This window comes from Anser brachyrhynchus (genome assembly GCF_964034855.1).
Source record: "Anser brachyrhynchus genome assembly, chromosome: 3".
Lineage (NCBI taxonomy): Eukaryota > Metazoa > Chordata > Aves > Anseriformes > Anatidae > Anser > Anser brachyrhynchus.
Genome location: NC_137696.1, coordinates 5,151,265 through 5,176,050, shown reverse-complemented (window position 1 = coordinate 5,176,050; position 24,786 = coordinate 5,151,265). Strand labels below are relative to the sequence as shown.

Below are 24,786 nucleotides of genomic sequence, written 5' to 3'. Positions count from 1 at the left end.
AAAATACAGAACAAAACTGCATCATTGAATTTATTTGCAGATATATGAGTTATCAAGATCAGACCCTGCATATTTGCAGCGCAAGGGAGCAATTGGTAGAACCATAAGGGAGGAGTGCTTTGTTTTTGTGCATGGAGAATAGCGCCTGCAGTGCTGCATTAATGCCTCTTAGCTTATATGCCCTAGTTCTTCCTGACATGCACGTATTCACACACACATACGTGTATATATAGTCAGTACTGTACTCAGGCTTTTCTTTTAGGCCACGTTTATTGTGTATAAATCTAAAGGCCAAAATGTATTTTTTCTTAAGTATTAAAAATGGGAAAAAAGGTTTTTTTGATGTTTTTTATTACATGTTTTCCTGTGTACTTCATATAATTATCACTTGAAATAATGAAAATTTAAAAAATAATTAAAAATCTTTTAGACTGAAGGGAGAATGTATGGAAAGACTGGCTGACATCCTCAGCTGTATAAGTTGGTCTGAACCCATTGGTTATCTGCTGTATAAAAATTTACATTAGATGAAGATCAGTTATGCTTGTAGTTGTTACACATGAAGCTCATACTTTTTGTGTGTGTGATCTGAGATAATGCCCTGGAAATCCCGTACCCTTTCAGAACACCAGAAAAGGCTCAGGAAGTCTTGGTGGCTTCTTGTGTTGTTCCCTGCCATTCTGCTGCCCCTAGCTTACCCTAGACTTAGACTTAAATTTACATGCAACAATTGGTTTTGAATCTCATCTAAATTAGAAATAGTGACCTGGAGCAGATGGTGTGAAGAACTGAATTTCTTCTGGGAGAGAAAACATGCAGAATCAACATTAGGTTTAGAATAAAAGTGTTCTTTTCTAAGTTTACAAATGATGAGGAATTTGGATTTGGTGGTGAATAATTTTAAGAGGAGAAATATGACCGCTAAAAAACGGTGTAATAATATGTCTGTAGAGCACTTTGAAGATGAAAAGCTCTATATACTGTAAACATTATTACTCGAATAGCTTGATTTGCATGGAATAATTAATCTAGCATAAGCAAAATGTAGATTTTTAAATGTACAATACAGTATTTCAGAAAGCCTAATGCACCTATATATTTATTTTCAAGTTGTAACCAAAGAAATTCATCTTTAACATATGTTGACAGTATCTGTGATCTTACTTTATGAACAGAGGCAGTCCTAGACAAGGATAACCTGTTAGAAACATGAAATGCCTAGGCTAGGAGAAAAAAATGTTTTATTTATTGTTATTTGTGTTTAAATCTGGTGTAAAACCCCTGTGCAATGAGAAATCGGTGCCTCTCAGATATGGAAGCTTTCGGGGGGCAATCATCCTCCTCAGGCCCGAGCTGTGGCTTTGGCAAAGACTTGCCCCAAGTTGGTTGCGGAGCCGTGCAGGTGCCCGATTCCGCTGGGAGGTGAACACCTGCCAGGCTACTCCAGATAACTCAGTGGCTCAGAGGCATTTTCCCAGGCTCCAGATGAGCGGGCTCGAATAGCCGTGGGAGAGGGCTTCCCGCTGCTGGACGCTGTACCACAGCCGCCTCTTGGCAGCCCGCTGGAAGCTCAAGGCAGCTTGGCTCTAACTCCTTCGGCAAACAAGTGGTGCTGGATAGTTTTACAGCACAGAGTCAGTGTCTGATACTTCCTCTCAGTGTCTTGGGACTATGAAATATAACAGGCAGGGCAAATTACCGTTCCCCTAAAAGGCAGCACTCACTGGTGCATGTTACAGCCGAGAAAGCTGTGGCTTTTCTAGAATTACTTTTATTCAGTCACATCTGGGGGCTCCAGAGTTTTGGTTTGGTTTAGCTTGTTTGTTTGTTTTTTGGAACTGGGATCTGATGTTTTAGGTGCACAGTTGAGAAGAAAAAAAGACTCCAGACCACTAACAAAATTTATATTTCTGCTTCTCTGTTGGTAATCTACAAAATGGAGCTGTCTCTGCATTGTATGATGAAGAGGAACCTGAAGGTTAGGCTGAGTAGATTTGCTGATCCCAGGATCTGTGAAATTTCTCTCTTACCGGCTGCAAAAGTCCTTTGCAGCTTGAGGGTAAACCTCCTACAGTGTGCTTAAAAGGAGTTAATGCTGGATTATTTGGTACATCTCACTTGGTCCCTCCTTACAGACAGCATGACGAGCAGCTTTTGGTGCTCGCAGAGTATACACTGGCTTTCTTTTCTGGAGCATAATGCATAGCTTGCCCTAAATCAACATCAGCATATGCTAGTATATAAACAGCGTTGATGGTGGACAGGTCTGAATCTTAGAGCAGATTGAGACTCATGCGGAGTAACTGTGTAGAAAGTTTAAAAAAAAAAAAACACCTGCAAGGTGCATGAGGTTGTGAGATAAGGTGCCCTTGTGGGGCTTACTTTTTAGCTGCTTCTTCCTTGAAGCAGAGTGGTTAATTGGATAATATATTTCTCTTGCAGGAAGCAGAAAGACGATAGCACAGTTTTTATAGTTCTGCAATAATCCTGACAATTTTAATACTGGGAAGTTTATGAACTCGAGCTGACTTTATGGGTTGGATTAGATGTTGCATACAAGAGGGTTTCAAAACATTTGATAAGCGTAGCTGTGGGATAGTTTCAAAATATAGGTTTTTTAAATGCAATGCGTCTTAAACTTTTTTTTCTACTGCTAGCAATAAGTAACAGCAAATAATCTTTTGGCTTTTTCAGCAAAGTCAAGCAGCAAATAGTCATGGAAAGAAAAATTCTTCTCTAGTGTTAGTCCCTCCAGGCAGAGCATATTGCCAGTTCCCCATGAGGGCTCTATAATACTGTCAGACCTGAGCTGACACTGCAAAAATAGTGTGAAACTCTCTGCATCTCTTATGCATATATTTTGATAGATTGGAGGTAGGTGTTCTGCTCCAGGGAACAGTAACTGGCTGAATCAAGGGCCTTGAAGAAGAATTTGAAACTTTGTTAGGCCATTAGTCAATCAAATACGATTAAATGCATAACCTCTTAGAGAATACCAGGATAGCAAGACAAATAAACAGATGTATGTGTCACCTGATTCTTAAAAGAATTTCATGAATGAATTATTGTGCTCTTCTCTGTGTAAAAGCAAAAGATTCACACTTTTTTCATTTCTATTGCTTCTCAAGAAAAATAAAATTTTTCAGATACACGGAGGTGGAAAGACTCCTATTTCTGGTTTTGGAAATTTGTTTGGAGAGTTGTACTTCTGTGAATGTTACTTTTTTTTGGCGTTATAGAGATCACAGTGGAAATGCTATCATCACACTTATTTATGTGAAGGGCAAATTCCTTGATTTGGCTAATCCTACCAATAATGTTAAAGAATTATGGATGCCAAACTGGAAATTGCTAAAAGTAATTTTCTTTAATTGTGTTCATAAATATTCAGTTAATAAAGGTGGTGGATTACATCCAATTTTTTCTCTAGCGCTCATCATTTTCAAAGGATGGCTTAACTTGTCGAATCTTGACTTGATCTTTAACGGGAAGTCAAATTTTCAGTATCTTCCTGAGGGGAAGGAAAAAAGATGGCTGATAAATTTCAAAGGGATTGATTATGATCAATACCTATAGTTCTTAATGAGGGGCGATGCTGAGCAGCAATTCATGGTGAGCTCTAGGAGATCTGGAGTACAAGTAGGAGAGCTACAGACTGCAGGAGAGGACGTGCATTTTTTGTTCTATATTTACGAATACGATATGCTTTAGCACTCACTCCAGGGATTGGGACAGGAGCGTATGGGCTTCCCTTACATCCTGTTAAATGTTTGGAGAGAAGAACAGCAGTAGCACTTGATTTTTGAACTCCTGTGGTAATTGCACCTAGGGTAGCTGACTGTCTTGGAAAGAGCACTATTATAAGTATTGCAGAACCCATCAGAGTCAGGGGAAATGTCATTAATTGCCTTTTGCAAATTCATTTTACTGAGGTGTAAGGAGAGACTATAGAGGAGACGGAGTAGGAGGAGTCACAGGTTCTAACTTCTTTCAATTTCAGTGGGAGTTAAGTTGCTAAATACCTTTATGAATCAAGTTCTGATTTACCCAGGGTCGTTTGGGAATTAAAGTAGAACAAAAGTAAAAGCTGACTTCCTTAGCTCTAGTCTTGGAGTCTCTTTGCTGTAATATAATCCTTTCTGTCCTTTTCTTATGCTCCTGGTGCACAAGGATTTCTGTCATTCTCAGGAATGGAAACTGAAGAAACCTCTATGTACATTACAGGTATTGCTGGGGCAGCCAGGCTAGCTCTGTGTGCTTGTAGATACTGAGGAGTCTAAATGTATGCATTTCTCACTTAATTCAATGCAAGTGGAGGTAATTAGGCCTCTTGTGGATTTTTATAGCTGGCATTTTTTTTTATAGCTGGCATTTTTTTGTATCAGCTTTGAGCATGTTGTCTTTCTCCAGAAAGTAGTTAAATGCAGTTAAATAAAGGGTTACCCGTAGTTTTCGTGCAGAATATGAATGAAAACATAGCAGTAACTAGGAGTCTAGCCTTGTGGACTAATGACTGGGACAGTAGCTTATTACGTGGATAGCAACTGTGATCAATTAATTGACTTAACTATATTTCTGTGGTTGTGTACCAGAACTTGAAGTTTAGTAGGTTTAGATTTTTTTTCTCCTGTTCCAGGTAGTAATTTCTTGAGATTTCAATATGAGCAGTTTCTTTTTAAAATATTTCTTTAAAGTTATGTTTTCTTGAGCCGCAGCTTCTTTCAACCAATCTTATCTTTGTAGATGTGCAACGCTTTGAGACCAAAATGCCTGATATACCTTTACACTTATTATTATCATCTCTTTGTTTTATGTTGCAGCCAACAGTTTTCACATTACTGCCTATTTTATGAAGAGATGGGTTAATCTCCGTTGTGCTGTAGGGGAACATTATCGTGGTAAGAAATCATTTTCTAATAATATTACTTAGAATTTTGTTAAAAATGGAGGAAAAAAAATGATGCAAACTAATAGTTGTTAAATTTTGGTCTGCTTAATCAAGATCTGTTTGAGAGCTTGACTTTTTTTCTCAAGAGGATGCTTGTTGAAAAATGAGAGGTGTTTCTTACCATATGATGGATCTTTTTAACTTAATTTTAAATTTTTGTATACCTTGCCCCCAGGATAATCAGCTAAGCCACACCAAATTCTGTAAGTTGATGAGACTCAGCATTTTACTGAGTCTCTGCAGGGTGAATCAACCAGAGGTTGCAGTATGAATCACTTCATTATTGCTTGAGTGTCTTGTGACATCAACCGTGTAGTACAAGTGTATGCAAGAAAAAGCTTTCATTCAGCTCAGTGCTATAAAACCTTAACTTAGGTGATGTCATTGGACCAGATCTTTTTTCATGTCTTCTCAAGCCAAGATGCTCTGTAAGGAAGTGATATCAATCCTGTCCTGCCAACAGCAATAAAGAGGAGCTGTAATGATCACTGCCCTTTGTGTTGAGCTTTTCATATTAAATAAAATAAAAGTAAAATACATTTTTCAGGTTCCTTTAAAAATATTGACTAATTGAATGGATATTTTAAGGTATTTCATATTTGTATAGGAATTCATTGGATTCGTCAGTGTTTAAATCTCTTCAAATAGCAACTATTTTTAATCCATTGCAGTGTTGATTTTAAATGTTTCATCAAACTTGTTTCCCCTGTCTCCTGGACCAATAGATTGTGCATTAGTGTCTCAGCACTGCATTGTTTTCTGTAGATTAAATTCGGGCCTTTTTAAAGTGTCAATCAAATATCATTGTTCCTAAAGATACTTTCATTTTGTTAACCAGCAAGTGAGATTGTCATAAAATATAACAATAAAAGTTGCTAACTGGAATGTACTTGCTGTACTAGGGCTGCTAAAAAGAAAGGCTTTGATTCTGTAGTCAAACGTTTCTTCTGCACAAAGTTTCTAGCAAGAGAGGAGCTTCATTCTGCTGGGTTTCACTGCCAATAACTACCAGAATAATACACAGCCTCACAAAATAATTTGATACCAATGTCTCTTTTCTGTAAGATATATCTATAGTTTCACAAACAAAAAATGGACGTTGGGCCTAACAGAAAAAGAATGTTGCATACTGTAAATGGTGTCTCAGTATCCAAAGTAAACTTTACAAAGTGATGATTATTGGAACCACACACAACAAATTCAGTCCTTGCAATGGCTGTCCACTTCTTCTTTTGCATCTCATTTGGAAGTGGTCTGGGTCAGTTTGAAAGCCATTGTACAAGAACTTTTGGGGTGGCTTCTCACGTCGTGAGGATACAAGCAGAGAAACAGCAGTCTGGTCATAAAGCACAGCATGAATATTTCCTTGGAAACAGTTTTGCCTCCAGAGCTGGTATTTCTGAAAGGTTCATCGTACTCTTTATCCAGTTACAGTAGCTTAACAAGTAGTTTTGCCAACAAAGATGCGTCTGAGGTCTTTGTGTACACTTTTTCAACCAAAGGCAAGTACAAGGTAATCAGTTTTAACACCCCCATCTTTCATAGTAATTACTCTAGCAAAGCCAATGCTGGTAAGCACTTGGAATGGTTTGTCAGATACTATTGGACACGTGCTGGTGTGGTGAAGGAGCACTGCCTTCTAGAGAAGGAGTTGCCCACATGAATGACCCGCACTGGTGAATTATGTACATCATGAGTATACTCAGTTCATTATGTGGAGATATTCTACCAAAATCTCTGAAGTCAACCTCCTGGGTATCTTTCTGCATGCTGTGTCTTCCTGTCCCAGAAAATAGGGTGCTGTGACTTGTTTCTGAAGTACAGCAAACTTTAAAATCTAGTAATTCTCTTAAGAAAGAAAGGGAGAAAAAATTCAGGTGAAAATATGAAGGTGTTAATCTGGAAATTACCAGATATGTCAAATAAAGTATCCAGCTTTCCTCTTTGCATAGCATTTCTAGGGGCTGAATAAAGCTATGCTTGGTCTGTTCTAATCTGAGAACCCTCCCATTTTCAATCCTCTGTAACTAGCAACTTGGGCGTATTCACAACAAACCATGTGATCTTGAGTAAAATACGTCATTCATTAATGGTTAACTAATTTATTTAGTGACTTCAAAATCACTGTAGTCAGTGTTGGAAAGACTTGGTCTTATGCTGAGTTTTTATATCAAGTACTGATTGAATATGTTGTGCTGTATTACAAACACAATTTGTAGCTTTTGCTATGAAAAGACTAATCACCAGAATAGCACAAAAGAAATCATTGTGAAGTGTTTTTTCTCTTGGTTCTGTCTAGTATAGTTGTTCAGAGGTGTGGTTGGACTAATTTGCAGCTGTGACTGTCCTCTTGGGAACTAAACTGACTTATTGATTTTATTTTATTTTTAATGATATAAAAAGCAGAAAAAAAAATCAGTGATGTGATCCTGAAAAGAAGTAAGCAAGCAGTGTTGTGCATGAATTGAGTTAGTGCGCCATTTACACCATCTTTTCTTTACAAAAATAAAATGCATACATGTCAGAATATGAGTTTAATTTTTACAATCTTCTTTTCAATTCTTTTTGCACAGAGCTACGTGTGTTTCCAGACAAATTTGTAGTTTGTGTCAGTAAACTTGAATTTAATCCAAGTGCTTGGACATGTGAAGAGGGTGCATTGGTATGTACAAAACTGTTCTATAATTTTTCTGGTTTGTTTTACAGTGGTAAGATGAATGTTTATATGTAGTTGTAATTATTTGCGTATTTGTGAATGTTATCTTGGAACCAAAATCTCCCATTAACAATTGGTCCAGAGTATTCAAAAGGACATTCTGAAGTAACTGTCTGAAGCAGACGAGAATGGGGATTTCTGGAAGCTCAGCATTTTCTGAGTCGCATAAGGCACCTTGTTTTACGGATCTCTTTTTTCCTTTGTATTTTGTCCTTGTAATACTTTACTTTCCAAGATTATAATGGGTCAGTTTCTAATGTCAGTGGCTGTCTTGTATGTTTTCTTAGCACTTGTTCTGCAAAACAACTCAAATGGATCAGTGCTAGCCCTGTTGGGAAAAAAAAAAAATCCCCAAGCATTTATGGAGAAAAAGGCACTGGTGTGTAGTTAAATACCATAAACAATTCTGCTTAAATATTTCATCTTGAAGGCTTTGTCAGGGTCAAAGGCTTATGAATTTTATGCTGCAGTTAACTGCTGATTGTCTCAGGAGTGTTCACATTGACCCAGATGGCCTGCTATATGGCAGGCAGTTTCTTCTGTGCTCACAATAAGTCAGCATTACATGCTGAGCTCTATGTATGTTTTATTAGTTGCTGTTAGATATGTTAAAATATACTTGACATCTTGAAAAACAAACAAACAAAAAACCTCTAAACATTGTACTTAGTATTTTTTTCATATCAAGCAGATTTGTATTTGTTATACTAAATGCATATTATCTTGTAAATAATCTTGTACATAACTGGTAAATATCATTAAAAGATGAAGGATCAAGGAAATGTTTTTCTCTTTCACAGAAAAAAATATAACTTTAGAAGTATTTTGCTGTTTTGGAAAGTTATTACTTTCTCGGTATCATCTTGAAAAACTATTTAGATGCTTTAAGTAGAAAATCCTGTCTTAGCATTTTGAGTAAGAAATCATTATTTCTTTCTTGTTTAAGTAGCTCTGACAAGATATCAAGTTCTCTCCCTTAGTATGTGTATTTTGTTTTGTTTTTCTTTCCATAAAATAACAGATTAAAGTTTTTTTTTTTTTAGTTTATTTCACATGACTGTGTAGTAAGAAGGTAAATGAAAAATAAAACAATATGGACTTCAGCTTGACTATTTGAAGATTCCATCTGATCTATGGAAACTCCTAGTTGTTTAAAAAGGGATTTTAAACATTTTTGTGTTTAAAAACAACAATGAAAGAACAAACAAAAATCTCTGTGGGATCGTACCCTAAACAATAATAAAGCCTTGGGAGTTTGCTTTACTTACAGATACAAGAGGTGCACACAGAGCTGGCTGGCACGGTCAGTGTGGTGGGTTGGTAGGAGAGAATAAGATAAAGCTATCCCTAAGCCATTATCGCTGATTTGAAGAACTAACAAAAAGGGAACACACCCCCAGCAAATGTTTTTGAGAATCGTCTTAACTCTTGCCATACTAACTTAAAGGACCCACTGCAGACTTTTTTGTTGACCCAATACTTCTACAGCATGTTAATACCAGGTTTGTCCTAGACTATAGTTCAGTGCTTTGCCAAACTGGGAGGGTGTTTGGTTGCCACTGAGGGATAATTTCAGGTTATTGTTACTCCAGAAGCAAAGACTAAGGATCTGCACTGTGTGTGTGCTTTTCCCTATGCAATTTAGCCCTGAGTGTGCTTGAACTCCAAAGCAGACTGCAAAAGACCACCCAGAAGACCTTTCTGTTGATAGACTCCAGTGTATTCTGTCATGGGCTAAAAATGAGGCATATGTTTTGTTTTCCTCTGTATGTTGTTTGGGTTTGAATCATTTCATAATGTTGTATTCGAGTTTTTTTAATTGTTTAATCAGCTTACACCCTTGGTTTGAGGGTCTATCTGTGTTTTATAAAAGCAGTTGACTCTGTGTTAATGGAGACTTTGTCACATTTCAGTGTTGCTTATTGTCATTGCGATTGACTTAGTCAAGGCTTAACAATTTTCGTTTTTGTTTTACAACTACTTTTATGCAGTTTTATGGTTTGGGTCAAACATTCTTTCCTGAGCTCTGTCAAGACAATTCAGGCTCAATGCCTTCCTTTCCAATTACTTTGAACCAATTTTATGTCAGCCTGATATGTATTTCTTTCACTTATTGCAACTCTTTTTTCATCTATCTTCAGCTTTTCACCGTCTTTTAAGCTATTTTGTTTCTCCTGGAATAGAGAGTGATTAAATCAAGAGTGCCAGGAGTTGTAGCCAGATAAAAAATTAAATTCTTATATCCTACGTCTTGGGAAAGTTCATAATTAGATTGCTTTTGAGATATTTGCAAGCACAAACCTTAGCATCAATTGCTGAGAAAAGCAATTTGAAGCCTTCTGCGATGCATCCTGTAAGACCAAGGAAAAGGTGGCTTAGGCAGTCTCTGTCAAATTAGCTAAAGCAGTTTAAATTAATTGAAGATATGAGAGCACTTCTAAGGAGTACAGTTGAAATAAAATGAAGAAAATCTATTGATATTTAATTTTCTATTTTATAAAATCTGTTTAGAAATGGGTGTGCCTGGGGTCATATCTAAGAAACAGGCTGCAGGCAGTAGTTACCATTTTGGAAGAAGGGATATCTTGTTTAAAGAAACAGAGCAAGTTATTGAAAATACATAAGCAAATTGGAGGTCTTAAGGAAAAGATGGAAGAATAGCCTGGCTGATTAATGCGAAGTATAAACATAAAGCCATTGTTTCCTGTTTTGCAAAACTCTGTTTGTAATCTTGAATAGTTTTATCTTGAAAAAGAAGACAGCTTTGGGAACATGGCAAAAGAGGAAACCCAGGGAAATAAAAGAGCTCTAGAGAGATTAGTCATCTCTGTAAAAATGACGACATTTTCATGATTATTATGTAGAGAGCTAAAATGGAAAATTGGAAATAGGTTATCTGAAGAAACAGTGGAAATGGAAATGTGTGGAAGACTTATTGGAGGCTTGTGAGCATTTAAAAATGTGCTAACAATGGAGTATTCATTGATAACCACCACATCAGCTTTATACTGGAATCTATGAGAGGAAGCAGTTGTAGGGAAGGCATGAAGGAGGTTAAGCTAATGACGGAAATTTGAAATTATTATACGTATGAAATCAGAAAATAAAGTGGATAGTAGGAGATCCTGGTTTGATTAAAAAGATCTCAAGGTTTCCACTGAGCCTTGTTAAGTTGCAGAGAAAAGTATAGAAAAATTAAAACTGTTTTCCAGAATATTCCTCTTAAAAACAAAACAAAATAAAACCAAAAAATAGGTACAGTAGGAAAAGAAAAATGCTAAAGGTATGCCCTGTGCTTTTTAAATCTTCAAGAGTGAAATAAAAACAACCCATTTCATCATCTTCATGCATGTCTGATTATATGAATTGTCATTGTGACATACTTTATGCACATTACAGAATTTTCTTTTATTAAAACTAGTATTATGAGACTGCAGGTGACATAATTTGCGTGGATTTTGATTATGCTGGGAAGAGGCTTCTGGTCCTCGCATGAAAACATGTACTGTTAGCTGTAATTAACATGAAACTTACTATCAGAGTATGCACTGCTGCAACAGTGTGACTGTTGGAACATAGAATGAAAAGGAAACACATTTTTTCAGGCAGGAGCAATCTGCAATCTCTAGTAGAAGATTTTATGTGGAATCTATCTTAAATACTTTAAAGATACTTTTATTGTTAAGTGATATCAGATTAAGTAGGGGAAGAAGGAAATGCTGTGAAATACAGTTGTGCAAATTGCGGTGTATAAAGTGCTAACCTTGGCATGAAACTGTGTGTGTATCTGTAATATCAGAGTTAAACTGCTGTAACGATGGGTTACGACTAACAAGTCAGTCCATATTCCCTCCAGTTCCAGCTACATATCCCTTTCCTTTCTGGTTAAAGTGGACCAACCAAATGATTCTTTAGTAGAGGATGAATTAGTTCCTTGAGTTAATCTAGCAGAATACATATTTGCAAAGTCTGTGTTTTTTTTCTTTTAATTGGAGGATTAGTTTTCCATCACATCAGTTTACTGAACCAATTCGTCCTATAACCACAGAGTTGCTGATGGCAACACAAAAAGTGAGACAAAGAAGAGAGCAGGATCACCCCTTTAGGTAGCAGCTGATAGCTACCTTTGTTTGCAAGTAACATCCAAAATGCATGTAATATTAACCTTTGTTGTAATACTTGCTGTGTTCTTCAGTTTCATTATCCTGTTTTAAATTTCATAAAATCTAGTTTTCATTTGTTTTCATATAACATAACTTTTATTTAGTTATTAGAGGAAATGTATATAGAGGAAAATAACATTACACTGTAGTTTGTTAGTTGTATGAAGGGCATTTGCTTCTTTTAAATGGCAGAGAAGGGAAAATGCAAACTAACAAACAATATCTGCATACCACATAGTGGAACAGCTAAAGATTTGCTTTTCTCTGATTTTCCACTTTTGACACTTCCAGATTTTGTTACTTTTTTTATTCTCATCCTTCATATTCAGCTTGAGCTGATGCTGAAACACGCAGTCCCTCCTGCTTTCTCTTCCTTTCGCTGAGCCCTGCGTTCTTGTCTTTAGCATCTGTCAGTATTGGCATGTGTGGGGAGCTGTAGTAGTTCACTGATTCCTCTGGAAACAAGTTTTTTTTTTGTTTTTTTTTTTCATTGTTAGCTTTCAACTGGATAGCTTTGGTGGCCAGGCTCTCACCATGTGGCTGCACAAATGCTGCTGTTGATGCAGGGGCTTGGTGGGACCATGTGTTGGACAAGGATGAGACTTCCCTTTCAATGTCAGTGTAGCTTTAAATCATCTTGAATCTTAAGACTGTTCTCTCAGAGAATTTACATCACAAAGTAATGATACTAACATTTTTTACTCGGTCATAAAGAAGAAAGCTACGGCAGTTTGAAAATATTCCCTTTTCCCCGTCTGTCTGCCTTTTCTCCTTGGAGATTACCACTCCTATAACAGAGTTTGCCAAAAGGTCTGTGTGCTTGCACCTCATCTTGCCACGTATCAGTCCTAGGGATTCATGCAAACCAAACTTTGCTGGGTTTTAAGCTAACGCTGTGAACTGGGAGCAGGAGCAGCTGGGTGTGCGTGTGCGCGCTCCCTTCTGCCAGCCCTGCTGTGGGGGCAGGAAGCTCCTGCAAAAGGGAAGGGAGGATACCTGAGGGTGGCAGTGCTGGAGGTTGCCTCAGTGAGATTTGTCTGAGCTTGTCTTGGTTTCTTCGTGTAGCTTACAAACTGACTGATTTATTTTCTGCATGGCGAAAATATAATAGCTGTCAGCTGTTTAATATTCCAGAAAAGTGGACAAATGATGAAATGAAATATGACACAGTTGTTTCAATTAGTTAAGAGTAGAGAAGACTTTGGAGAATTTCAGAAAACCCTCACAGAGATGAGTAAAGGGCGTTGGGACTGTAAATGAAAATCATCTGTCGATAAATGCAAAGTACTTTTGCTGAAAAGAGCAATTACAGTGTTCATGCGTGCTGCTGAGTTGAATAAGATCTCTGGAAAAAGGCCAAGATACTGCTACAAGGAACTGACTTAAAAATCTTTGTTCAGGAGCATTATTTATCTGAAAAGGAGGCAGAATTTGAATGTATATAAGAAATTAAATAAAAAATAATACTTGAATTGTCTTAAAGCCAGTAAGCAAATTTAATACCTCTTCATTAGAACATTATGTACCTCAGTGCAAAATACAGATGAAGGATAGTAGTAGTACAGAGGGTCCTATAACTTGAGCATAAATGATTAAGCATATAAAATGATTTCCATATGAAGCAATCTTCAAAAAGGAGGAACAAATTGAGTAATCTTTTACTGATTTTAGTAGTTGCTTCTTATAAGAGTAATCTAGTTGATTTAAATGTAACTACTTAACAGTGTTCACAAGAGCTCATTTGTCAAAGCCTTGTGGTTATTTAAGATATTATCATCTGTCATCATCCTTTCACCTCCCTCATTCTGCTCTCCCCTCGTGCTCTTGCTGTCCCAGTTTATCCTGGTGGTTAATGCGGGTTTGAGCTGAGATTCTAGACTTTTCACTGAATTATGTTCTTTGCTCCTGGCAAACTTTGAGAGGATGGGCGCCTCCAACAAAGGTGCAGGGTGGAAAGCTGATAATGTTTAAAGCTACAGTGAGCTAAAGGTTTTATTTGGTCGCTGTGCATCTATGAGATTTTGATGACTAGTACTGAATAAAATCTAACTGACTTTAGCTTTAGATAATAATTCTCTGTATTCCTGCTGTGCAAAGAATATGTCTGATTGTTCTTGTTGTTTTAAAGAGCAATTTGTTCCTCAACTTCTGACAGAAAACTATTAGAGCTAATAGGAATTTTATAGCTTGGCTGAAACGTAAGCTGAAACATATGATGGTAAGGCTCATGGAATTGTACAGATCAGTTGGGTCATTCACACCCAAGCATCACGCAGGCATTTCTGATGTGCGTTTTTGCACATATTTTGCATATATTGTGTACAAGTTTCTGTTTTGTTGCAGTAGTGGCTATAACCTGACTGAGTTTGGAAATGGATGTCTTGATACAGAATGCATTTTATGTTTTTATTTCCTCATATTGCAGCATTAATCCCTACCAGAAATCTTAACAGGTTGTTCTGTCATTGCAGGAACTTGACAAAGTAGCTTTATTTGGTATTTATTCTCAGTCAGCTTTTGCCTTCTGCCAGTCATCAGCTTTTACTGTCATACCACTGATTTCCTGGCATATTTCCTATGCCCCATCCACCAGAATGACCCCAGTCCCTGGTCTGCTGCAACAACCGAACTTCCCTCTGTGGAGACATTTATAAGGGTTTAAAACATTAAAAAAGGAAAGTTGTTTCCTGGTTTTCACTTTTCTTTAAACATGTAACAGCTGACTGGCTTTGAGGCCTTGGTAAGTCTGTCGTATTTGCATGAGATTGACCTGTAGGTTTAGAAATTATTTGGAAGGACCAAACCACGGTGTGAGCTCAGAAATCTTGGGGGCTTGGGCGGACTGAGTGTTTTGGTCTGGAAACCATGCTAAAACATCGGCTAAATTGTTAAACAGTAATTCTTCCCTAGGCTGTGTGGTTCTGCATATGTTACATATTTTGCTTGTATATAGCCAACAAGATCAAGAATATGTGATTCTTTCCAAGATCTCCTACAGTTCTTAAATGCTATTTTAATTGTATAAAGAGAACAGTTGTTTGAAAAAAGGTGTATTCTCTGTAGATTTTTTTTGTAAAGAGCCTTACTTTTCTAAATACTCATGTGATGATTACCAGTAGATTCCTTCTCTCATAGTTTTGTATGTTGAGGGATGGGTTTGAGCTCCATATAAAATTGCTGTTGTCTTATTTTATTAAAAAGGTCTTTAAAGTATAAAACATGTTATGCATGTGTTCTTTTTCATAACTAGTAGAGGCAGAAACCTTAAAATTGATTGCAAAGGTTGGCTTAAGATGCATGTTTTTAAAACATTGTTTTTCTTAAAAAAAAAAAAAAGCTTTAAATTTTTCTTTAGTGTCCTTACAAGAGGTTATTTTCTTTGAAAAGCTATTGTCTTTTCCTCCTTCTTATCAGTGGACATTCTCTCTGAAGATAGAATCTGAGTCTTCTACCATCAGTGTATAAAATCAGAATGATTAATAGCTCAATTACTTAACATTAATTTTAACACTTTTTGCCTTCAAGCAAATACACACAGAGTGTATCACGTGCTTCTGAGTATGTAAATAAATCATTTGTTTCGGGAGCACCTTCCATGCCTTTAGAAAAAGCATTATGAATGTTCTTGCTACCTGTATTACACGTGTCAAGTTTTAAACAGCCGCCCCTGTAACTTTGATTTTTTTAATATAGTATCACAGGTTTTTTATGCCATTTGCAGCTTATTTTTATTTATTTTTTTTTTATTGCAGGAATTTTTCTATTATTTTCTGTTATCCAGCAAATGTTCAAATGAAAACCTAGATAACTCTGAATTTCCTAAATTCAGAACAGTTTGGGATTTCTGCTATACCTAAAATATCATTTACCCTCCGCCCCGCCCCCCCCCCCCCCCCCCCCCCCAAAAAAAAAGACTACTTGAATAGCAAGAAGGAATTTTCCTCATAGATGACACTTGCTCTAAACCACACCTTTGGAGTGTGGGGAATTGCCAGGAGTGATGTATCAAGTGAGAAAGTCGGGTTCATACCTTGTCCTTTGGAAATTGGGCCAAATCTTGGACTAAACATTGCAGACCATAGGGACTCCTGATGAGCAAAAGCTTTGTAGTTGAGAACCCGCAGACTGGAATCAAAATGAATGTTGGCAGTAGGTAATACAGACGGCTGATCTGGGCATTAGATTTTGCTTTCTGTGCTATGCTACTAGTAGGTTACACACTGGAGAGATACCATTTTCTCTAGTTTCAACTTTTTCAAAAGAATGTATTTCAAAGCCATCAGCATTCCTTAAAAGTACCTGCTTCAGATGGGGAATAAGTACTCCCATGTACAGTGTGGAAAGTTATCCTTGCTGTTTTTTCCTGCACCTTTCTGACATATAGAACAGGACAGCCCGTTTTAAAATGTAGAGCAATATTCTGCAAGTCCAGTCAAGGAACAGTATTTCAAGTTGAGAACGCTATCCCTGTCTGTACTTGGGAAATGACTGAATATTTTACAGTGGGGTAGGAGTTCATAAGTAGCATCTGTAGGACAGATCAGTTGCTACGTTGGAAACACTGAAAAATCTGTCATGCAGGAGTCATGAAATGAGATGTAATGGGAAGATTTTTCTTCATGCAGGATAGGGCACAAGACTAGACCCAAAGTCCTGCCCTCATCTGTTTTCTATCGGATTATAGTACCTGTTCATTCTTCACTGACAAGCCTCCCCACCTGCTTAAGTAGCCCCTTTCTATTTACCAGAGTGCAGGGAGTCCTGTATGACCTCTCTGATCTGATGGTCATCTGTTATAACCATTTAGCAACCTAAAGGTTAGCCTATATGATTGAGCTCATGATGCTACTCAAGTGACATTAAGAAATATCATGCAAATGCAAGCTCACATAAAGCTCCCAAGAATAAGCATTTCTGTTTGATTTCTTTTACTGATTTTAATTTTATTCAATTGTGTGTGACTGGATAATATTTTATACCCTTGCTTCATTAGCATTATTATATTCAGCCTGACATTAGGTCCTGTCTCACTGCATGTGCTGTATGAGGCCTCAGTGGGGATGGCTATATGGCGCTTTGATACTAAATATGATTTATTTGACCCGTTGATGTTTTCTATTAAGTTTGTTTGATGAGCAAGTTGAGCCACATTGATAAGTGCAGCTCGGGAACAATGTGGTTTGCTTCTTTTAACCAGACATGAAATGTAATTATCCCATAGTGTTACTTGATTGGTACACAAGCATGTGCCACTGTTACCTTTAGTGTAGTAGGAGATAACTGGAAAATATGAATCCCAACCAGAGGAGGGAAAGGGGGTGGCATTGTTCAATTTGAAAATTTTTCTTTCAGCCCAACATCCTAAACCCTTGACTGAAAAAATATTTGTATGAGCAGTATTGCCAGGCTGACTTGTGAAAAGGCCAAACCTTTTATTCTTCTTCAGGATAGTGAGTTGTGAGGATTCTTGACAAGTGCACATCCATAAATAGTTATTTTGCAGGTGTTTACTGCTAGACTGGACTGTCCTGGAGAGAGCTGCAGATGGTAGTCACCCCACTTTTTGATGTTTCTGAGGGTTTCTTTTTGATTTTGAGTTACAGCGTAGATAGTAAAAGAATGGATTTTCAATTTGATAAGCTTTAAAGTGAGTATATCCTGTGCCTAGCAGTCATATTTCTGTGCAGGTCTTAGTAGAGAGGTCTTAGTAGAGAATTCTTTTTTCCAGGCATCCCTTTGGATAAGGATCTTCAGAGCAGGTTTTGTGAGGTCAATATTATGAACAGGTAGGATAGGAAGTCTTTGTAAGCTTCATTTCTGCAGGCCCTTCTTTGCTGAGTTTTAGTGACAAAAAAGAGCGAGCTTACCCTAGGATTTTAAGAGCACAGATTTCTAATAGAACTTGGCAGTTCAAGGGCTAAAGAAGCATTTTAATCTTTTGTGCCCACCCAGTCTCTATACAAATGTAAATATGTCTGTCTTTAACAATTTGCCAAGAAATGTGGTTTTAATTTGTTCGCAGCAATCCCACTCCCTGCAGCCCTTTCAGAGTCAAGTCACAAGTCTGGCGGCGCTTTGACGTTTTTCTCTGTCATGGTGTCATTGTTTATATGATGTCTGCTTCTGCTGTCCTCCTTTTTATGCCTGGAATATTTTTCTTTAATTATTTCACTGCCTAAAAGGAATTTGGGATTACTAGACAGGATGAGAGCAGATTAGCTTTTTTTTCTTTCTTTAACAAGTTCTGGAGTTCCCATAGGAAATAAATCGTATTCCCAAAACAGACAGCGTTTTTTATTTTTTTTTAATTAACTAAAATTATTAAGTCTAATAAAGAAAATAAAGGAAGTATCACCAGTAATGGCTGAGTGTCTTAGTAGTATATGGAGTGCCCATTGTTGTTATTTATGACTCTCTTTGCCTTCTATTGTGGACTTACTCCAGCCTTAGGGAGTTTACATCACTCCTAATAGCAAAAGGCTCTCTGGTTCCCACAGAGTCTTTCAAAGACTGACTCATATGCCTTATGTTAATTGTTCAGCTCTCAAAATACAGCACTTACAGGGTGTGGTTCCAAGGGGAAAATCTACTGTACTTAGAGGGCATGTTCAGAAGTGTTTCACATGTAAATCATTTTGATTTTTTATTTTTTAATGCCTTAACCCTTTTCTGTCACTACATTATGCGATAAATTATTGGAAAACAAAATAAAAGCTTGATGATAGTGTAGTAAGGGAATGTGTTCGCCCTTCAACTCTGGCCCATTAACTTCCACTCTGACTCAGCTCAGAAGCGAATTGGCTTGGTTGTCTTTGCCCCTCTCCGGGGTCTGCTCATCACACACCGCAATGACTGCACATTCCAGGCAATGACCGTTCCCTGCTCATATGGGGATCCAAGTTAGAACTGAGTTACTGCCTACCTGCAGTAGTAAGGATGTGTGGACGGGAACTGTCCACAACCCTCCTCTCTGCGTCAGCAGATGGGATTTTGTACAAAGTGCTGCTTTCCACCCATTGTTTACCACATCTAGAAGAATCATCTCCGTGGACTGGTGATCCTATCACAGCCTGCCTCCCTGAGGTTTTCAGCTGAGGACTGAAGCAGATGTAATGTAATTAGCTTTCCCAGTTATCATAAATCACAACGAGGGAAGTTCAAATGCTTCTGCATGTACTTCTCCGGCTAAGTAAGAGTGCTCTCCGACTGCTGTGGTACAGAATTATTGTGCAAGATCCTTCAGCCTGAGCAGTAATGTTACTGGAAATCAGAATAGTTTCTACAGACTTTAGAGTCTGTGCCTTCTAAAATTAACAAAGCTCATTAGTATCTCAATATTCCCTTTCTTAATAGTTTACAAAATACAAAGGTGTTTTAAGTGAAATGAGGGGCATCCATGTCTCTAGCAAGAATAGAAGCAGCAATTTATCCTTCAGATTAAACTAGTTAGGCTTCGCTTTTGAGGTTGAAATCACAGTGCAAGTATGTCCCATATGTTTTGTGCCTACTGTAAACACACGTGTTGCAGCATTAGTGCACAGAACTTCATGCGTCTGTTAATACACACAAAAAGATTTGCACAATTTGCCTCTGAAATGAAGGCTCAAAATAGCTGTAGTTTTTTAAACAGTCAAAATGGCCCTTTTTCTTTGCCTGATTACCCTCTTTCTGCTTACAAAACAGGAAGCTGATTGCACTGACTTACTCTTCTGGAGTAGAGGTGGGATTTACCCCTTTCTTCTATAAAACTTAAATAAAATAAAATGGGCAGGGCTTAATCCTGTGTAAGTGACAGGTTCCTGAGCGGTGTTCCAGGCAGCAGTCATGTGCATGCTTTGGCCTCGTGCCTCTGCTGTCCCTCTGTGCTTCAGTTCTTTCATACCGCCTGGCTCCACTGCGCTAGGTTCACAGTGTGGATTGGGATGGCATAAATAAGCACTCCCTATGTTTGATGAGCCCCAGTCAGAAGTTGCATTATTCAGGCTGATGAAGAAATGTTATCAAAGAAAAGGAGATATACAAAGCCTCTTCTCTTCTTGACTTTGCCACGTTTCTTTTCCTCCTCTCCCTAGCCTTAGAGATGATACTTTTTTGAAGTATGCGGTTGTTAATAGTGAAGTCAGCAAATGGCCCTTCCCTCATTGAGATTGTTTCATTGTGAAAGGAAATGCTCACAGCTTGAAGAGAGAGCATTTTCCTTCCCTCCCTCTCGCCTCAATCTCATATTATATAAAACTATGGTACTGCTGTTAGCTGAGACCAGAAAGAATTCCCCTGTTGTCCTGTAGTAGCCAACCACTACAAGCTGTGAGCGTTTGAATGTTAGTATTAAAAGTTTTAACCCTTGCCTTCTTAAATGAGCAAGTAATACTCTGTATATTTTCTGTAAGTATGGAAAATTATGGGAATTCTTCTGAGAATAAGAGTATAGACCACTGCGCCAGTCAGTCTCTTCAGAAAAAAAACTGACAAACATGCTCCTGTCTGCAACAGAGATTCCTGGCATTTGTCACAGTTTGAGCCACAAAGATGTCAAATATTTGCCAACAGTTTCCTCAGATGGTTTGGAAAGCTACATCCTTTACATTGCAGTCTTGTTTGTTTGCGGTATATTTTAGCATATGAAATATGTTCGCTGGGAGTCTGAAAAGGGAGTGAACTGACTAGACTCCCAAATATTAAAAGATTAAAAATAATTCTGTACTTAGCCATTTCTCTTAGACTGCTTGGATCAAAATAATAAAGAACATCTGTAAGTCTTAGTATTAGAAATGGAGCTTAATGTTGAATAATCATAGCTTGATGTGTCATGTTTTAAACCTGTGTTTTCTTTTGGAGCAGAAAGAAGAAGTTTCCAGTGGGATATCTGAATATTTTACTGAATCTGCGGAGAACAGAAAGCTTAAGATTAGCCTGAACGAGCAGATAAAGCAAGACATCTTGAAAGAAATGTATGTCACTGTTGTTTCTAAGCTGTTACGTTTATAATCTGATAAAATTTGGGTAAAGAGAGTCTAGCCTATGGAATAAAATGTCAAATAGTATGAACTCCTCTGTAAAATATTATTTGAGATTATTAAGAGACTACTCCTCTAGTCTGAATAAGCACATAAAATTATCTTTGTTATTTTGTACAGCATGAAAAAAGCTATTACAACCCACGTAGATATCTCACATAGCATGCGGCAGAACCAAAACAGGGTGTTTTTTTTCTTGAAAGCAGCTCTGAGCCAAAATAAATAAGTGATGTTTGAATCTGGTGAAAAACACTTGCAAATATATTTTTTGTTCGTTTTGAGAGTCTGCAGCATGCCACAATATTAGTCTGGATCTTTGGACACAGCTGAAGAGTGCCATGTACATGTGGTGTAGTGGATGGGGAGGGCGTGTGGGTCAGCTGAATGTTTTGCTGGTCCTCTGCTGTACCAGGATGCCATTGGTACTTGTACAAACTGCCAGTAGTTCCAAATGTTCACTACATCAACTGTGGAATCAAGGAATCGCTGTGACCCCTGTCAACTTTTATTTTAACCTGTGTTGTCTCATCTGTGATGTCTTTAGAAGGGAGATTAGATTTGGAGGTATGCCAGCTCTACCTATTTTGTAAGAGCTCCCTTTCCATAAAGTTAAATATGTCAAGTGGGGAACTGCTTGGTGTCAGCAGACCAGCAGAAAGCAGCCCCAGCATCGGAGGATCTATAGCAATATCTTTAGACTTGAAATCTTACAAAGGCAGCTTCAGTACTTGTGCATAAAGTTCATCTCACAGCCTAAGTGAAGTGTAGATTTGGAAGTAACACTGCTGAGGAGTGTTTACATACTGACACTCCATCGTGTCCCTTGTGATTCACTTTTCATGTATAATTCCTTTCAGAATATCATCTGTGTGCGTTACCTAAGTCCTTCCCAGATGAGCAGGCTTGATATTAGATGAGTAGTGGTTAACTTTAAAGCAATGCTTTGAAATGTCCTGGGAAAAATTCCAGAGGAGCGTTTCTAAACTAGAGATTAGAAACTCACACAGATGCACACACTGCCTCTCCCCCTTGCCCCCCTCTATTCTTTAGATATACATTACGCATACGAATATATGGGAATGGTTTGAAATCATTTGGGCACTTATGAAATACTATTTTATCTAGCCAGTTTGGGAAGGAATTCAATATACTTATGCAGAGTTGACCTTTAACATTTGTAATGAATCCAGTTCTGCCTCTTGGAATAGAATGTGAACTCCTTCGTGGCTTAGTCATTAATAAGTAGGGTTCCCCTAGTGCAGTGGAAAATCAGATGGATAACTCTTGATATTATCCACACTAGACAAACATTGCTGCTTGTCAAGATGATATAGAGGGATTTTTTCCATGTTCAGAAAGAGGGTTGCCCTAGTGGTCTTTCAGAGTTTGTAAGAAGGGCAAATTGAGGCAGTAGAGATTCCTTTTTATTAAAAACAAAATCCCTTTATATTGCAGTGTGAAAAGGACAAAGAAAAGGAAAAGTAGCATGAGCAAACCCCAAACCAGCAAGGACTCCAAGAAAGTGGATCTTGGCTCAGTGGACTTACAGACAGAGAACAGAAAGAATGACTGTCAAACTTCCACCAGTCCTCAACCTGAAGTGAAATGTAGGAGTACAGGACAACTAAAGGATTGCATAAATACAGCTGAGAGCAACTTGGAGCTTCCTATTTTAGAGATGGAAAATAATGTTAAGCAGAGACAGCCAGAGGATACTAGCAGCCAGCGAAAACCTCACTCTGTGGAGCAGTTGAAGTCAAGGCTTCTAAGCAAGAACCCTCCTTGCAGCTATGAGTCAGCACTGCTAGATCCAAAACAAAATCAAAAAGTGACCAAAACACAGGCTCAACAAGGGAGTTGTGGTTCAGGAGAAAAGTTAGACCATTTCAAAAAAGCATCCTCTGAAGAGGCTACTTTAATTCCTAGCAATACCGAAATGAGTAAGTGCAATGATGGTTGTTTAGGTCTGTTGGAGGAGAAGACCCCACTTAATTCCAGGGTGTTTTCTAAACAAGACTTAACAAAGACTGTGTCTGATGAAGAGTCACTTACTTTGGGAAAAAACCTCTCCCAGCCTCCTTCTGTGGGGCACAACGTAGTGCAGACAAACCAAAATGAGCAAGGCACAACCACCAAAGAATTACCTGCCATGCCTTCGTCATCTTGTTTAGAACTGCAGCGTGTGCCTTTGGAGAAGCCTACCCAAAAAAGGAAAAAAGAGGGTGAAGATGGTCTCAGGAAGTTAAAACTACGAAGGCTTAAGAAGTCATAAAGCCTGAAATATTACCTCGATGGCATGGATGGACAGCCAGATTTGTGTTTGGAAAGCGTATATAAAAAGTAGGAAGCAATTCAAAATAATGAAAAATAATCTTTAAATCCAAATTAGATAAACTTTTAAAGAAAAATTAGTTAACTAAACATCATAGCTATTTGGCACTGTAATTAGATAATTCTGTTATGTCTTTTGACCCATAAATACTGTACAAATCAGATGTAATATTTATAAAAGGAAAAATCTCCTATAAAATATTTACTAAGCAGAATTTCAGATCTCTGCATGTTTTGGTACTATTAAAAAGTCGTGACAGCTGATGACAGAAAAAGTTAAAATCACTTTTGTAATCTGTTAACAGCTGCAGTTATCCATTTTTTTGATGTTTCTAAACACATGGTTTATTTTAGTAAAAATTAATCCTTTTTCTGCATTAGGAAGTTTGTGGTTTATTCATGTGATCTTTACAACAGTAAGGCAAATTGAGGTTATTTCAAATAAATCTTTAACCAGATTTTAATATTTCTGATAATTTAAGGGCCACTTTTCATTGGGCTTTCCAAATAACTATAGTTTGTGCTTGGGCAGTTTTGACAGGAATGTATATTTCTAAGGTGAGCTGTGGATACGAGTGATCATGCATTCACTATTTGGAAAAGTGAAGATTATTTTTATGTGTATAGTCACCTGGATTTGCAAACATTGCTGTTGGGGAAAGTTCATACATAAACATGCATACACTTCTTTATGCACTCAGATTTCACAAACAAGCCTTCTTTGTGTGCAAGGACAACAGTCTGTGCTTTTCAGGTGTTAGCGATCTGAGTTATTTTTTATTTTAAGATACAGGTAATTTTTAATCGTACTGTGTTTTTTAATAATGCTTTTGTAAGTTGTATGCTAATGTGCTAAGGAACTGTAACTTCTTCTTTCATGTTTGTATTTTTAAATGGTTAAAATAAAATTACAAGCAATTTCCTTTTGATCATTCTCTCAAAATCAATGTGAGCACAGACGTTTTATATGAAGCAAATTTTGCAGATTTCTTACAGACATACACTTACTGTTGTGAGTAGCTTTATTTAGTTTAATAGGAAGATTCACATCTGTAAGCGTTAGAGTTGGTATGTAGTACACGTTAGAGAGTTAGCAACTCAGCAGTTGACAGCAAAACTGTCAGTTGAACAGCATCTTTTCTGCTATAAAAAGAAAATCTGCTTTTGCTGTAAACGAAAAAGATTCTGCATGTCTGCTAGAAGACATTTTCTCTTTTGTCTTTCAGCCTGTTTGCATGATGTTTCTCTTAATGCTTTGCAGTAAGGTTGCTAATGCTTACCAATCTTCACGCTCTGCAAAAAGGTCTTCCTAGTGACAAGTGCAGTGAAGTCTCCAAATGAACCTGGGTTTGGAAGAAGAATAGCCTGAGGTATGTTTACTCTTGTCTTTTCTACGGGCTCAAGATACTTTGCTAGTAAGGGAGTAAAAAGCACTTTTTTAAAGGATGTAAAAAAGGTGTAAGGAAATTTAATTAATTTTAAAAAAAATAAAATAAGTGAAACAGTCATTTGATACTTTATATTAAAGTGTATGTTTTCTGTACGGTTTCTTTAAGTCCTTACAGTGCATAATTAATAAAAATAATACAAGCATATATTATAGTTATTCAT

At 37.4% G+C, this 24,786-nt stretch overlaps 1 protein-coding gene across 14 annotated transcripts in view; it reads left to right on the top strand.

Annotated features, from left to right (window-relative positions):
- The window catches only part of SLX4IP (SLX4 interacting protein), a 79,290-nt gene extending 55,193 nt beyond the window's left edge, over positions 1-24,097 (top strand). For 9 of the 14 annotated variants that reach the window (XM_080585560.1, XM_080585570.1, XM_080585569.1 and 6 more), the window contains 2 exons: positions 20,669-20,778; positions 22,300-24,097. In XM_080585560.1, coding sequence (XP_080441686.1) covers positions 20,669-20,778; positions 22,300-23,116 — 927 coding nt within the window. In that variant the 3' untranslated portion in view covers positions 23,117-24,097. Of the gene's footprint in view, positions 1-4,820; positions 4,899-7,521; positions 7,611-20,668; positions 20,779-22,299 lie in introns of all 14 variants that reach the window. The other 5 variants (XM_080585567.1, XM_080585557.1, XM_080585564.1 and 2 more) reach the window with 1 other exon arrangement.
- The last annotated feature ends 689 nt before the right edge of the window (positions 24,098-24,786 follow it).